At 53.3% G+C, this 15,360-nt stretch overlaps 1 protein-coding gene across 1 annotated transcript in view; it reads left to right on the top strand.

Annotated features, from left to right (window-relative positions):
- The first annotated feature begins 6 nt into the window (after positions 1–6).
- LOC137459174 (maltase-glucoamylase-like) overlaps positions 7–15,360 on the top strand; it is a 70,134-nt gene continuing 54,780 nt past the window's right edge. The window contains 15 exon segments of the mRNA XM_068170316.1: positions 7–992; positions 1,726–1,799; positions 3,104–3,224; positions 3,550–3,578; positions 3,580–3,660; positions 4,202–4,353; positions 5,474–5,645; positions 6,385–6,484; positions 6,664–6,776; positions 8,230–8,355; positions 9,049–9,180; positions 10,366–10,485; positions 10,778–10,891; positions 11,696–11,780; positions 14,123–14,240. Of these exon segments, the coding sequence (XP_068026417.1) occupies positions 869–992; positions 1,726–1,799; positions 3,104–3,224; positions 3,550–3,578; positions 3,580–3,660; positions 4,202–4,353; positions 5,474–5,645; positions 6,385–6,484; positions 6,664–6,776; positions 8,230–8,355; positions 9,049–9,180; positions 10,366–10,485; positions 10,778–10,891; positions 11,696–11,780; positions 14,123–14,240 (1,661 nt within the window). The 5' untranslated portion in view covers positions 7–868.

Raw genomic sequence — 15,360 nt, 5'->3', positions numbered from 1 at the left:
GAAAATAAGATAAAATAGATGGAAATAGCAGAAAATTAGTGGGATAAAATAGTGAAATACCACAGAATAACAGAAAATAGGAGAAAATAACACAAAATAGCACAAAGTAGTAGAAAATAACAGAAAATGGCAGAAAATAGCATTAAATAGTGTAAAAATAACAGAAACCAGCATGGAATAATATAACAGAAGCAGAAAGTAGGAAATAGAAAATAGCAGAAAATAGCAAAAAAATAGCAAATATTAGCAGAAAATAGTATAAAATAGCAGGAAAAGGCTTAAAATGACAGAAAACAACAGAAAATAGCATTAAATGGCAGTAAATAGTATTAAATGGCAAAAAAAAATATAAAATGGCAAAAATTAGTAGAAGCCCAGCAGAGAATGGCAGAAAATAACACAAAATCTCAGAAACTGCCATAAAATAGCAGAAAATAGCATAAATTAACATAAATTGACATAAATCATAGAATCATGGCATAAAAAAAACCTTAAAGAAACCCCAAACTTAAAGTAAAATCAAGTTAAAATAAAATGGAGGTTTCATTGCATTAAAATTAAGTCAAATTAATTAAATTAAAGGAATTAAATTAAATTCCATTAAAATTTTATAAAATCCCATAATTAGAGCCAAAAATCCTTGAATTTTGGCTAGTTCAGCTTCAGAAGAGGAGCAGCAGCCCTGGGTGGTGAATGATGATGATGATGTCACCCCAGGAATCCCTTCTGCATCTGGGGACGAGGAGGCTTTGCCCTCAGAGCTTCGCGGGGAGGCACCCAAGAGCCTGGAATAATTTCCCCCTTTCCAGCACTTTTTGCTCACCTGAAATGGTTCTTTTCACTTTTTTTTTATGGTTTCCTTCCACAGATGGGGCAGAGGAAATTCAGCAGCTTAGAGATCACCCTGATAGTCCTCTTCTGCCTGGTGGTGGCCGTGGCTTGTGTCCTCATCGGGCTCTTGGCCACCAGGGAGACGACATCAGAGGAAGCTGGTGAGTGGTCAGCTCCCACCTGGAGTTATTTGAGGAAAGAATTCCATGATCCCAGAGCATTCCATGATCCCTGGCCCCAGTAAAACCACTTCCTAATCTCAACCTCACCCCGCCAGCCCAGGTCCTTTTCCTTCCTATTGGAGTCAGGAACCTTCAAACCTGTGGAAAAACCTCCCCGGTCCTCCCCCCCCACCAGCCCCAGCTTGTGGTGGTTTTTAATTTTGAGGGGAAAATTTCAATCCACCGCACCCCCTAATTAATAATTAACCAATTAACAATTCCCTCTGCCCTTGGCCCTTTTATGGCTTTATGGCAGTTCTGATGTTGGTCCCCTCCTATCAGCAGGCAGAGGTGAAGGCAAGTTGGGCTCTGAGCTGGGCATGGAGCTGGGTGCTGAGCCAGGCACAGAGCCAGGCCCAGCAACGGCAGCTGATGCTCAGTGGTGGGATTTGATCTCCCAATGTTCAGCAGGAGGCCAGGCCCAGGCCCTGCCTGGAAACAGCAGTGCAGGAACTACAACAGCAGTGCCGCTGCCATTGCTGCTGCGCCATTAGGCGCCATTACCGCTGAAGAGTTTAATGCTAAGAGTAACACAATCAGATGATCTGTAACCTATACATCCCATAATAACCTATCATGTCCTATACTGTTAGACCATAGCTATGATTATTATCTAATTATTTAATTATTTGCATTAACCTCTTCCTTTCTCTGCTCTCCCTTCCCCTCCAAGTCTTCTCCCCCACCTGCCCTTCCCTGGACGCAGCCCAGAGGGTCGACTGCATCCCGGACGGGATCGCCACCAAGGTCTGTCAAGAGGGGGACAAAAGAGGCCAACTCCCTGATAATTGATAGCCCTTAATAGTGGCATGAAATGAGTTGGTATGAGAAGTTAATAAATAATGTATGAGATTAGTTAATTAGTTAGTATTAGTTAATAATGGTGTGGAATTAGTTATTATGAGTTAATAATGGTGTGAAATTAAATGATCATCCAACCCCAGCCTCACTCTAGCCTGCTCTGTAGAGAGCAATGAGGTCTCCCCTCAGCCTCCTCCTCTCCAGACTAAACACCCCCAGGTCCCTCAGCTGCTCCTCACCAGTGCTGAGCAGAGGAGACCCCCATAGAGAAGATCCTTTTAGATCATGGACTCCAACCCTTAGCCCAGCACTGCCAGGTCACCACCAAACCATGGCCCTCAGTACCACATCTCCACGGCTTTGAAGCCTCTCCAGGGATGGGGACTCCACCACTGGCCTGGGCAGCCTTCTTTTGGAGAAGAAATTGTTCCTCATGGCCAACCTGAACCTCCCTGGGGCAGCTTGAGGCCTTTTCTTCTTCTCCTGTTGCTTGTTCCTCGGGAGAAGAGACCACCCCCACCTGTCTCCAGCCTCCTCTCAGGAGCTGTAGAGAGCAATGAGGTCTCCCCTCAGCCTCTTCTTCTCCACGCTAAACAGCCCCAGTTCCCTCAGCTGCTCCTCCCCAGCCCTGTTCTCCAGACCCTTCCCCACTTTTCTTGCCCTTCTTTGGACCTGCTCCAGCTCCTCAACCTCCTTCTGAGTGAGGAGCCCAAAACCAAACCCAGCACTCAAGGTGTGGCCTCATCAGTGCCCAGTTCAGGGGGATAATCTCTGCCCTGCTCCTGCTGGCCACACCATTGCTGCTCCAGACCAGGCTGCTGGTGACCTTCTTGGCCACCTGGGCACTCCCTGAGCTCATCTTCAGCTGCTGTCACCCAGCATTCCCAGGTCCTCTTCTGCCAGGCATCTCCTCAGCCACACAGCCCCAAGCTGCAAGCCACCATGGGCGTTGACTTGTTGACCCAAGTAAAGGACCCAGCCCTGAGGGCTATGGACCTGAGAGCCACCAAATACAACCTGGGCTCCACCAGATAGACCTGAGGGCCACTAAATAGCTTGGGGCCCACCAAAAGGACCTGGGGACCCACCAAAAGGACCTGGGAGCCATCATACAGATCTGAGGGCTGCCAAATTGACCTGAGAGCTGTTCAGAGTTAGGATTGGGCTGGTTATAGACATCACAGCAGGCTTCTGGTGGTTGCATTCCAGGGTGGGGTTCACCTCTCCTAAAATCTCCTTCTTTGGTCCAGAGCCTCTGCTCACTCCGTGGGTGCTGCTGGAGCCCCCTGGATGACTCCAGCGTGCCCTGGTGCTACTTCTCCTCAGACCATGGCTACGCAGTGGATGGGGACCTGGTGACCACGCAGCAGGGTGAGTCCCCCCTCCCCCTCGGTCATGGCTGATCATTTCATCATCACAGTAATCAAGCTGAATGGCTTTGAAAGGTCTCTTCCCATCCAAACCAGTCTGGGATTCCATGATTATTTAGTTCATAGGCACTTGGTTGACCTCCAGATTGTCCCTGTCTCATGGCCATGTTTGATTGTGATTCATGGCTGATCACATTTCATGGTTGCTCAGGATTCATGGTTGACCACCATTCATGGCTGATCATTTCTTCATTACAATGATCAACCTGGTTGCCTTTGGAAGGTCCCTTCCCACCCAAACCCTGCTTGGTCTCCTTCTCCACCAGGGCTGCAGGCCTCCCTGGTCAGGGCTTCCCTCGCCAACGCTCTTCAGCCACAACATTGACAACCTTCTCCTCACCGTAGAGCCCCAGACCTCAAACCGCCTCCACTTCAAGGTGAGCTTCTCACCCCCTCTTTGGAAAGGTTTTGACCTCTCTGCTTCATCAGGAGATGTTCCACAGGTGCCTCTATTCTCCTGTGACCCCCATCCAGCCTTGTTCCTCCAAGGGTTTTGACTGAAAGAGGCTGCAGTTCTTCCTGCCCATCCCCTGATGCTTTTGTGGGTTATGGAAGGTTCAGGGCTTGTGGCAAAAATAAATTCAGAGTAAGGCAGAAATTTGTCCTAAATGAGGCCAAATCCCTTCCCCTCCTCTTGCCTTTCTTCCCCTCTTTCCTGTCCTCTCCTTTTCCACCTCCTGCCTATTTCCCATGGGAAAATCACCCTCAGATCAGGCAAAAGTGGGAAATGCTCTCTTTAGCCACCCAAGGAAAGAGGCTGAGCAGGTCTGCACAGGCTTCCTGCTGCCCTTGATTGATACTGACCACTTCTTGGGTTGGGTGGTCCTACTGGAACGAGGCATTAGTCACTAAATATCTTCTTTTGTCCTTAAAATCACTTGGTCCTTTGACCTCACTTTGTCCTTTCAACCCACCTAGATCACTGACCCCAACAACCAAAGGTTTGAAGTCCCCCACGAGCACGTGGGATCTTTCACTGGTCCAGCAGCCTCTGACCTCAACTATGAAGTTGAGGTCCAACGCAGCCCCTTTGGCATCAAGGTGACCAGAGCCAGCTCTGGAAAAGTTGTGTGAGTAGATTTAGGGAGTTTTTATCTCTCCAAGTGTGGTGGAATTCATCATGATGATGGTGGTTATCTCAGAAGATGCCTTCTTGGGCATAGGAAGTGTGGTCTGGATGACCGGGGAGTGAGGTGGAGGTCAACTGGTTGAAGGAAAGGCGTCAGAGAGTGGTGGGCAATGGGACAGGGTCTAGTTGGAGGCCTGTATTCAATGGAGTCCCTCAGGGGACCAGGACTCTTCATCAAGGACCTGGATGAGGGCACAGAGGGCACTGCCAGCCAGTTTGCTGGTGGCACCATACTGGGAGGAGTAGTGGCACCTCCTCAGCCTGTGAATTAAATAGAATGGAATTGATTTAGATTTAATTCTAGTGAATTAATTAAATGAATGGGATGGGATGGGATGGGATGGGATGGGATGGGATGGGATGGGATGGGATGGGATGGGATGGGATGGGATGGGATGGGATGGGATGGGATGGAATGGAACTGAACTGAATTGAATGGAATGGAGTTAGGTATGGCATATAACATCACAGAATCATGTTAGGGGTTGGAAGGGCTCTGCACATCTTTATCCCCAGCAATGAGGGTAGTCCTCAGGCTCCTCTGCTCCAAGCTCCAAGCCGCAGCTCCCTCAGCCTGTCCTCAGAAGGCCTGGAGATGTTTCACTGCCTTCAGCAGCTCTATGGCTCTGCACTGGACTTTCTTAAGCAGTTCCCTGAAGTCCTTCTTGAACTGAGGGACCCAGAACTGGAGACAAGATTCCAGATGTGGCCTCAGCAGGGCAGAGTAGAGGAGGAGGAGAACCTCTCTTGACCTACTCACCCTTATAATCCACCCCAGGATGTCATTGGCCTTCTTGGCCACAAGAGCACATTGCTGGCTCATAGTAATCATGTTGTCCATCAGGACATCCAGGTCCTTTTCCCCAGAGCTGCTCTCCAACAAACCCCCAACCACTACTGCCCTATTTTGGCCAAGTGACCAAATAGACAGCATCAAGTGGTGGCCAATCTCTCTGATGTAAAGGGCTGGGGGTCTTGGGGGGTGGGGTGGCTTTTGGTGCTATCAATGGACCCAACCTTCACGATCAACATTGTTATGCCACCTTCTGCTGTTTCTCCAGCTTTGACACAACCATTGGTCCTCTGGTCTACGCTGACCAGTTCCTGCAGCTCTCCATCAGACTCCCCAGTGATAATGTCTACGGGGTGGGTGAACATGTCCACAAGCAGTACCGGCACGACCTCAACTGGAAGATCTGGCCCATACTCAACAGGGACACACCTCCTTCTGGGGTAACTCCTTCATTTTAGCACATTTTCCTGTTTTATTCAGGGAAATTGGGGGACTCCAGCCATGGTTGGAGCTTTGAGGCGATCTTCTGAGGCCTGGAGAAGAGAAGACTCCAGGGGGACCTTAGAGCAGCTTTCCAGTACTTGAAGGGATCCTACAGGAAGGCTGCAGAGAGACTTTTTCTTGGGGGTGTCTGGCGACAGGCCAAGGAGGAATGGTTTGAAGCTGAGGCAGAGCAGGGTTAGACTGAAACTGAGGAAGAAGCTCTCCAGGATGAGGGTGGTGAGACTCTGGCACAGGCTGCCCAGGGAGGCTGTGGCTGCCTCCTCCCTGGGGGTGGTCAAGGCCAGGCTGGATGAAGCCTTGAGCAGCCGAGGCTAGCTGACAGGTGTCACTGCCCATGGTGAGGAGGTTGGAGGAGGTGACTTCTAAAGTGCCTTCCACTCTGAGCCTTTCTGGGGGTCTCTGAAATTTCCCCAAATGTTTAGGTCATTTCCTTCAGATTTGGAGGTTTCCTCGAATTTGGGACAAATTTCCCCAAATTTGGACTAATTTCCCCCAAATGTAGGCCTGCCACAGAATTTAAGCAACTTGAAAGCATTCCCATCAAGGAGAGGATCAACCCCCTGAGGTCACCCTGGATGCTTCTGAGAAGCTGTGACCACCTGTGATGAATTGTTGTGCTTTTTTTATTTTGTGGGCTTCTTTTTTAACCAAATTCACTCTTTCCCCCTCTCAAAGAACATAGAAAATTTATATGGTGCTCAGACCTTCTTCTTGTGCTTGGAAGATGAAAGTGGAGACTCTCTTGGTGTCTTCTTGATGAACAGCAATCCCATGGGTAAGGCAAACGTGGGAAAGAAATAGACATTTGGAGGCAAAAGAATTGCTGAAAACCACTGCTGAGAGCTCCAGAATGGGTTTTGGGCTTCCTTGACTAGGTTTGGTTGTTTCCTTTCTCTCTGGGGTTGCCATCAGAGGCCTCTGGGGCTGTCCTCAGTTGATTTTTGTTCCTCTCAGAGGTCGCCATGCAGCCGGCGCCGGCCGTCACCTACAGAACCATTGGGGGAGTTCTGGACTTCTACGTCTTCCTCGGGCACACCCCCGAGCAGGTGGTGCAGGAGTATTTGCAGGTAGGTTGGTGAACACCAGCCCAAGGTGTCCTCCAGTCTTGGAGGCACTCAAGGACAGTCCTGGGTGACAGGGCACTGAAACAGGCTGCACAGAGAGGTTGTGGAGTCTCCTTCTCTGGAGACTTTCAAAGCCATCCTGGATGTGCTCCTGTGTGAGCTGCCCTGGGTGACCTGCTCTGGCTGGGGGGGTGGCCTGCATGAGCTCTGGAGATCCTTTCCAACACCTAATGTTCTGTTGATTGCCTGATTCTGGGCAAACAGCTCTTGCTTGTGGTGCTCTGGCCGAGGCTGATCATTGAGTTGATGTCTCCATCCTGTGCTTTACCTTGAGAAATTCTGCATTCCTCCCATTTTTATGTTTCCCCCTCCTGTATTTCCACCACTCTTCACTATTTTTATGGGTACAAAATTGGAACTCAAGGTTTGTCCCTCACCAGTGGGATTTTATGGGATTTTATGGGGTCAAAGTACTCAAAACCCTACCCAGCTACTGAGGGCTCTGTGGCAGCTGAGCCCTGTCTCTATTTTCGATGGGCTCCACAGTTCAGGTGAGACAGGGAACCACTGGAGAGACTCCAGTGAAGGCTCTGAAGATGCTGAGGGGCCTGGAGCTACTCTGTGAGGAGCCCTGGGGCTGTTGAGCCTTGTGAAGAACAGCCCCAGAGGGGATCTGATCAATGCTCAGCAAGAGTGTGGGGGGCAAGAGGCTGGGGCCAGACTCTTGTCAGTGTGGCCCAGTGCCAGGACAAGGGTCAAGGGGCACAAACTGGAACCCAGGAGGTTCCACCTGAAGATCAGGATAAACTTCTTTGGTGTGAGGGTGGTGGAGGCCTGGAGCAGGCTGCCCAAAGAGGTTGTGGAGTCTCCTTCTCTGGGGAGCTTCCAACCTTCCCTGGCCATTGTGGTGATGGGCAAGCTGCTGTGGGTGACCCTTTCTGAGCAGGGAGGTTGGACTGGGTGATCTCCGCAGACCCCTTCCAGCCCTCACCATGCTGGGATTCTTGGATAACATCATGAGAGATGAGAGGAGATATGAGAAAAGAGAAGATGAGATGAGACATGACATGTCAAGACAAAACAGCACAAGAGAAGACAAATCAAGACAAGACAGGACAGGAGAACACAAGATGGGAAAAAGAAGCCAAGGCAGGGCAGGGCAGGACAAGGCAGGGCAGGGCAAGTCAGGACAGGGCAGGGCAAGACAGGACAGGGCAGGGCAAGTCAGGAGAAGATGAGGCAAGATCTTTATTGGTAGCAGTGGATCCCTGAGCCTTGGTATTATTCACATTTGGGTCTTGGGGGGCGAAAAGAAGATAGAAGAACCCCCGTGGGTAACTGCATGGATAAGACTTTATCATTCTCAGGTCGAGTCTCTGGTTTGAGAGAGAATTGGAGAATGTAGGGAATCAGACCCAAAGGAGAAGGCTGACACCACTCTGTTTGATCCCCACAGTTCATTGGGCTGCCAAAGTTTCCTTCCTACTGGTCACTGGGCTTCCACCTGAGCCGCTACGACTACGGCTCCCTGGAGGAGGTGAAGGCTGTGGTGGAGCGGAACAGAGCCATCGACCTCCCTTATGTGAGTTGAAACCTCAGGGTTTGATCCTCCTCATCCAGGGCTGGCTGCAAGGCTGCTTCTCAAGAAGGTTTTAGCTTGAAACCTCCATCTCAAGAGGCTTTGGGGCTTAAAATCTGCACCTCAAGATCTTTTTGTGGATCAAAAATTCCATCTCATGAAGGTTTTTTCCTTGCCTTAAACTTTCCACCTTAAGAAGATTTTTTTTGGCTTAAAATTTGCATTTCAAGAAGGTTTTGGATTCAAATTTCCACCTCAAGAAGAATTTCAGCTTCAAATTTTCATCTCAAGTTGGTTTTGTGGTTTGGTTTTTGTTTTTTTTTTTGGCCTGAAGTTCCCATTTCAAGAAGTTTTTGGCTTAAAACTTGAGTCTCAAGAAATTTGTTTGGGTTAAAATTTCCATCTCAAGAAAGTTTTGGCTAAAAACTTCCACCTCGGCAAAGGAGCTCTGTGGAGAAGGAGCTGGAAGGTGGGGTGGACGAGACACTGTCCGTGGGCCAGCAGCGTCCTCTTTTGGCCACAAGAGAGAGCCATTGAGGGAGGTCTAAAATCTGCTTCAGGTGCCCACGTCCTGCAAAGGGAGGGGCGGTGGGGGTATGGTGGCAGCTGCTTCTCTGGGCAGCGTGCTGGGGGGACCTGATGTGGCTGGATGCTGTGGTGTCCCATCTGGAGCCCTGTCTGATGTCCCTCTCCCAGGATGTGCAGTACACAGACATCGACTACATGGAAGGAAGGAAAGATTTCACCTACGACCAAGAGAAGTTCAAAGACCTGCCCAGCTTCCAAGACTACATGAACCAGCAGGGGCAGAAGTACATCATCATCCTGGTGAGGACCCCCTCCTCCCCTTCCCTCTCCCTTCCCCCTCTTCCCCTCCCCTCTCCCTTCCCCCTCTTCCCCTCCCCTCTCCCTTCCCCCTCTTCCCCTCCCCTCTCCCTTCCCCCTCTTCCCCTCCCCTCTCCCTTCCCCCTCCTCCCCTCCCCTCTCCCTTCCCCCTCCTCCCCTCCCCTCTCCCTTCCCCCTCTTCCCCTCCCCTCTCCCTTCCCCCTCTTCCCCTCCCCTCTCCCTTCCCCCTCCTCCCCTTCCCTCTCCCTTCCCCCTCTTCCCCTCCCCTCTCCCTTCCCCCTCCTCCCCTTCCCTCTCCCTTCCCCTCCTCCCCTCCCCTCTCCCTTCCCCCTCCTCCCCTCCCCTCTCCCTTCCCCCTCCTCCCCTTCCCTCTCCCTTCCCCCTCATCCCCTTCCCTCTCCCTTCCCCCTCTTCCCCTTCCCTCTCCCTTCCCCCTCCTCCCCTTCCCTCTCCCTTCCCCCTCCTCCCCTCCCCTCTCCCTTCCCCCTCCTCCCCTCCCCTCTCCCTTCCCCCTCCTCCCCTCCCCTCTCCCTTCCCCCTCCTCCCCTCCCCTCTCCCTTCCCCCTCCTCCCCTCCCCTCTCCCTTCCCCCTCCTCCCCTTCCCTCTCCCTTCCCCCTCCTCCCCTTCCCCCTCCCTTCCCACTCCTCCGCTTCCCTCTCCCTTCCCCCTCTCCCCCTTCCCTCTCCCTTCCCCACCTCCCCTTCCCTCTCCCTTCCCCCTCTTCCCCTTCCCTCTCCCTTCTCCCACCTCCCCTTTCCACTCCCCTTCCCTCTCCCTTCCCCCCACCTCCCCTTCCCTCTCCCTTCCCCCACCTCCCCTTCCCTCTCCCTTCGCCCTCTCCCCCTTCCCTCTCCCTTCGCCCTCTCCCCCTTCCCTCTCCCTTCCCCACCTCCCCTTCCCTCCCCCTTCCCCCTCTTCCCCTTCCCTCTCCCTTCTCCCACCTCCCCTTTCCTCTCCCCTTCCCTCTCCCTTCCCCCACCTCCCCTTCCCTCTCCCTTCCCCCACCTCCCCTTCCCTCTCCCTTCCCCCTCCTCACCTCCCCCTCTGCCTCTCCCTCCCTCTCCCTTCCCCCTCCTTCTTTGCCACCTTCTCCCTTCCTCTTTCTCCCCTTCAGGCAGCCATGGTGCCCCAGTTAACCTTTTCCTGCCCTGCTTTCTCCACCTCAGGACCCTGCCATCAGCACGGAGCCTCTGTCTGACGGCTCCCCGTACCTGCCCTATGAGAGGGGGCAGAGCAGAGGCGTCTGGGTGAACGAGTCCAACAGTGACACGCCGTTGGTTGGCCAGGTAATGACCCCACGGCAGACACCCACGGGTGGGGTTGGTAACATTTCCCTCTTTTCAGGCTCTTTCTTGGGGTTTTTGGTAACATCTCCCTCTTTTAATTCTGTTTCCTGGGCTTTTTGGATGAGGCCTTGAGCAGCTGAGTCTAGCTGAGAGGTGTCCTTGCCCATGGTGCTCCAGGAGGTTGGAGGAGGTGACCTCTGAGGTCCCTTCCAACCTGAGCCATTCTGGGATTCTATGATGGTTGAATTTAACTTCACTTCTCTCTTGTAATGACTTCCCCCTTTGGTGGCAGGTGTGGCCAGGACAGACAGTCTTCCCAGACTTCACCAGCCCTGAGTGCACCAGCTGGTGGGTGGAGGAATGCAAACTCTTCTATGACCAAGTGCCCTACGATGGGATCTGGATTGTAAGTAAATCCTGCTTTGGGCTTTTTAAGCAGAGTTTGATGCACTTGGGTGAAATTTGCATTGTTTTTTCCCGTGTTGGATGCTTGCTGCTGTCAGTAAGAAGTGATTCCATTAATCAAACCTGTCCAGAGAAGGGGAACAAAGCTGAGGAGGGGTCTGGAGCACAGCCCTGTGAGGAGAGGCTGAGGGAGCTGGGGTTGCTTTGCTTGGAGAAGAGGAGGCTCAGGGGAGACCTTCTTGCTCTTTACAACTACCCGAAGGGAGGTTGTAGCCAGGTGGGGGTTGGGCTCTTCTCCCAGGCAGCCAGCACCAGAAAAAGAGGACACAGTCTCAAGCTGTGCCAGGGGAGGTTTAGGCTGGAGGTTAGGAAGAAGTTCTTCCTAGCAAGAGAGACTGGCCACTGGAAGGGGTGGCCCAGGGAGGTGGTGGAGTCACCATCCCTGGAGGTGTTTAGGAAGAGACTGGATGGGGAGCTTGGTGCCATGGTTTAGTTGATTAGATGGTGTTGGGTGACAGGTTGGACTTGATGATCTCAAAGGTCTTTTCCAACCTGGTTAATTCTCCTCCTCTCTCCTCCACTCTCCTCCACTCTCCTCCACTCTCCTCCACTCTCCTCCACTCTCCTCCACTCTCCTCCTCTCTCCTCTACTCTCCTCCTCTCTCCTCCACTCTCCTCCTGGTTGCTGGACAGCCTTGTTTGGCTGCCAGCGCAGGAAACGTTGTTGATATGAAGGGAAAAAAAACAAAACCACAGAGCCCAATTGGTGAAACCAGAACTTGTGATTGATTTTTTTTCCCTTCAGGATATGAATGAAGTTGCCAGCTTTGTCCAAGGCTCAAATAAAGGCTGTGAGGACAACGACTGGAACTATCCTCCCTACACACCACGTAAGTCCTGCTGCCTCGAGATGTGGGGGGTGGAAAACTAAAGAAAAGAGCAAAGGGGAAAAAAAAAAAAGATAATTGAAAAGTGAAGCAGGAATTAAATAAAGCAAAAAATAAATAAGCAAAAAGGGAGTTCAAAATAGATTTAAAAAATTAATCAAAAAAAGGAAACTAAAATTAATGAAGGCCGAATGAAGAATTAAGTAAAAGCTGAATTAAAAGCGAATTTAAAAACTGATTCAAAAAGTAAACCTCCCAGGGGAGTCCCAAGGGGGGGGAATCCCTCACCCTCTCAAGGCGGGGGGGAGCCCCACATCCTCCCAAGGAGGGGGAGCCTCTCACCCTCCCAAGGTGGGGGGGAGCCCCACATCCTCCCAAGGTGGGGGGGGGAGCCCCACATCCTCCCAAGGGGGGGAGTCCCTCACCCTCCCATGGTGGGGGAACCCCTCACCCTCCCAAGGGGGGGAGTCCCTCAGCCTCCCAAGGTGGGGGGAGCCCCACATCCTCCCAAGGAGGGGGAGCCCCTCACCCTCCCAAGGGGGGGAGCCCCACATCCTCCCAAGGGGGGGAGTCCCTTACCCTCCCAAGGGGGGGGAGCCCCACATCCTCCCAAGGGGAGGGGGAGCCCTTCACCCTCCCAAGGTGGGGGAGCCCCACACCCTCCCAAGGGGGGGAGTCCCTCACCTCCAAGTGGAATCCCAAATCTACCCAAAAAAATAACAAGACATTAAAACCAAACAAACAAATAAAAAATTGAACCCAAATGGAATCCAAAAGAATTTAAAAATGAAAGTTAAAAACATTTGCAACCCTGCTCATTATGACAGACAAAAACAGAGCAAAAAAATAAAGGCAGAAAGGGTTTAAGGAAAAAAAATGAAATAAAAATGATACAGCAGGAAAAAAAAAATAAATCTAGAAATTTGCATTTTAAAAATTCAAAAATTGGATCAAAAATTTAGCTAAGAAAAAAGTATTAAATCAAAAATGAAACTGAACAACTGAAGTCTCCTCAAAGCTTTTCAGCTGAGCTTTGTGGCTATGTTGATCTGGTTGAGGGTAGGGAAGCTTTACAGTGAGACCCCCAGGGCCAAGGCAAGACCCTCGGGGCCAAGGCAGGACCCCCCAGGGCCAAGGCAGGACCCCCTGGCCGAGGCGAGAGCCTCGGGGCCAAGGTGAGATCCCCCAGGGCCAAGGCAGGACCCCCCAGGGCCAAGGCGAGACCCTCAGGGCCAAGGCAGGACCCCCAGGGCCAAGGCAGGACCCCCTGGGCCAAGGCAAGACCTCCCAGGGCCAAGGCGAGACCCTCGGGGCCAAGGCAGGACCCCCCAGGGCCAAGGAAGTACCCCCAAGGCCAAGGCAGGACCCCCAGGGCCAAGGCAGGACCCCCTGGCCGAGGCGAGACCCCCGGGGCCAAGGTGAGACCCTCGGGGCCAAGGTGAGATCCCCCAGGGCCAAGGCAGGACCCTCGGGGCCAAGACAAGACCTCCCAGGGCCAAGGCAAGACCCCCTGGCCAAGGCAAGACCCCCGGGGCCAAGGTGAGACCCTCGGGGCCAAGGTGAGATCCCCCAAGGCCAAGGCAGGACCCCCAAGGCCAAGGCAGGACCCCCAGGGTCAAGGCAGGACCCCCGGGGCCAAGGCAAGACCCCCGGGGCCAAGACAAGACCTCCCAGGGCCAAGGCAAGACCCCCTGGCCAAGGCAAGACCCCCGGGGCCAAGGTGAGACCCTCGGGGCCAAGGTGAGATCCCCCAGGGCCAAGGCAGGACCCCCCAGGGCCAAGGCAAGACCCTTGGGGCCAAGGCAGGACCCCCAGGGCCAAGGCAGGACCCTCGGGGCCAAGGCAAGACCTCCCAGGGCCAAGGCAGGACCCTCGGGGCCAAGGCAAGACCTCCCAGGGCCAAGGCAGTACCCCCAAGGCCAAGGCAGGACCCCCAGGGTCAAGGCAGGACCCCCGGGGCCAAGGCGAGACCCCCGGGGCCAAGGCAAGAGCTCCCAGGGCCAAGGCAAGACCCCCGGGGCCAAGGCAAGATCCCCGGGGCCAAGGTGAGACCCTCGGGGCCAAGGTGAGATCCCCCAGGGCCAAGGCAGGACCCCCCAGGGCCAAGGCGAGACCCCCTGGGCCAAGGCAGGACCCCCAGGCCAAGGCGGGACCCCCCGGCCAGGGCTTACTGGCTGACGCTCACCCAGGCCAAGTCTTTCAGAACTTTTGCTCCGTTAAGCTGATTAATTTATCGTTTTCCCTCCCCAAATGCAATCCCTGAGGACATCTCCTGAATTTCCGTTAATGTTGTGTTTTCAAGTGGAAAATGAGGGTGCAGTGACTGCCAATCTGCTTCCTTCCAGATGTTGTGCAGAGGCTCCTGTTTTCCAGCACCCTCTGCATGGATGCCAGGCAGCAGTGGGGACGTCAATACGATGTCCACAACCTCTATGGGTACTCCATGACCCTCTCAACGCAGCGGTGAGCATCTGCGGCCGCTTGTGGTCCATGTCTTTATCAGTGACCTGGAGGAGGGGATGGAGCGGACCCTCAGCAGGTTTGCTGATGGTACCACACTGGTGGGATGGTGGCTGGCACCCCATTGGGCTCTGCTGCCATCCAATGAGATCTGGACAGGTTGGACAGCTGGGTGAGGAAGCTTGTGAGGTTTAACAAGGACAAGAGCAGGGTTCTGCACCTGGGGAAGAGCAACACCAGGCACCAGCACTGACTAGGAGTTGTCCTGCTGGAAAACATCTCCATGGAGAAGGAACTTGGAGTGCTGGTGGACACCAAGTGCCCTTGTAGCCAAGAAGACCTGGGGTCCAGCAGGTCTAGGCAGGTTCTTCTGCCCCTCTACTCTACCCTGATGGGGCCACACCTGGAATGTTGTGTCCAGTTCAAGAAGGGCAGGGATCTCCTGGAGAAGGTCCAGTGGAGGCTACAAGGATGATGAAGGGCCAAGAACATCTCTGCTGTGGAGAAAGACTGAGAGACCTGGGGATCTTGGCAGAGTTGGGTCAATGGTTGGACTGGACGACCTAAAAGTTTTCCTCTGACCAAAACCATTCCATGACCCAGCACTGAGCCCCCCCCAGTCCAGACCCAACCATCTCCTGGGCTGGTCCCCAGCAGGGTGGGCAGCAGGTTCTGCCCCTTTGCATCACCCTGTTGGGACCCCACCTGCAGTGCTGGGGCCAGCTCCGGAGTCCTCAGCACAGTGGGAATGGGGCCAGAGAAGGTCACAACCATGCTGGGAGGGCTGGAAGCTGCCTGCTGTGAGGCCACGCTGAGAGGGTTGGGGTTGTTCAGCCTGGAGAAGAGAAGGCTTCAGAGACACCTTCTGGTGGCCTTTCAGTGCTTCAAGGGTCCCCAGAGAGAGCTGGGGACAGACTTTTGAGCAGGGCCTGTTGGGACAGGACAAGGGGGGATGGTTGAAGCTAAAAAGGGAGAGATTTACACCAGACCTATGGAAGGCAGTGAGGGTGGGGAGAGCCTTGCCCGCGTTGCGTTGCCCAGAGAGGTAGGAGTGGCCCCATCCCTGGAACCATTCCAGGTCAGGATGTTTGGGGCTCTGAGCAACCTGCTCTGGTTGGGGATG

Source organism: Melanerpes formicivorus, unplaced genomic scaffold (genome assembly GCF_026170545.1).
Source record: "Melanerpes formicivorus ecotype bairdi unplaced genomic scaffold, bMelFor1.0.p_v2 SCAF_327, whole genome shotgun sequence".
In the NCBI taxonomy this organism is placed as follows: domain Eukaryota; kingdom Metazoa; phylum Chordata; class Aves; order Piciformes; family Picidae; genus Melanerpes; species Melanerpes formicivorus.
The sequence above is the reverse complement of the archived record's forward strand: the minus strand, read 5'-3'. Positions and strand labels throughout refer to the sequence as shown.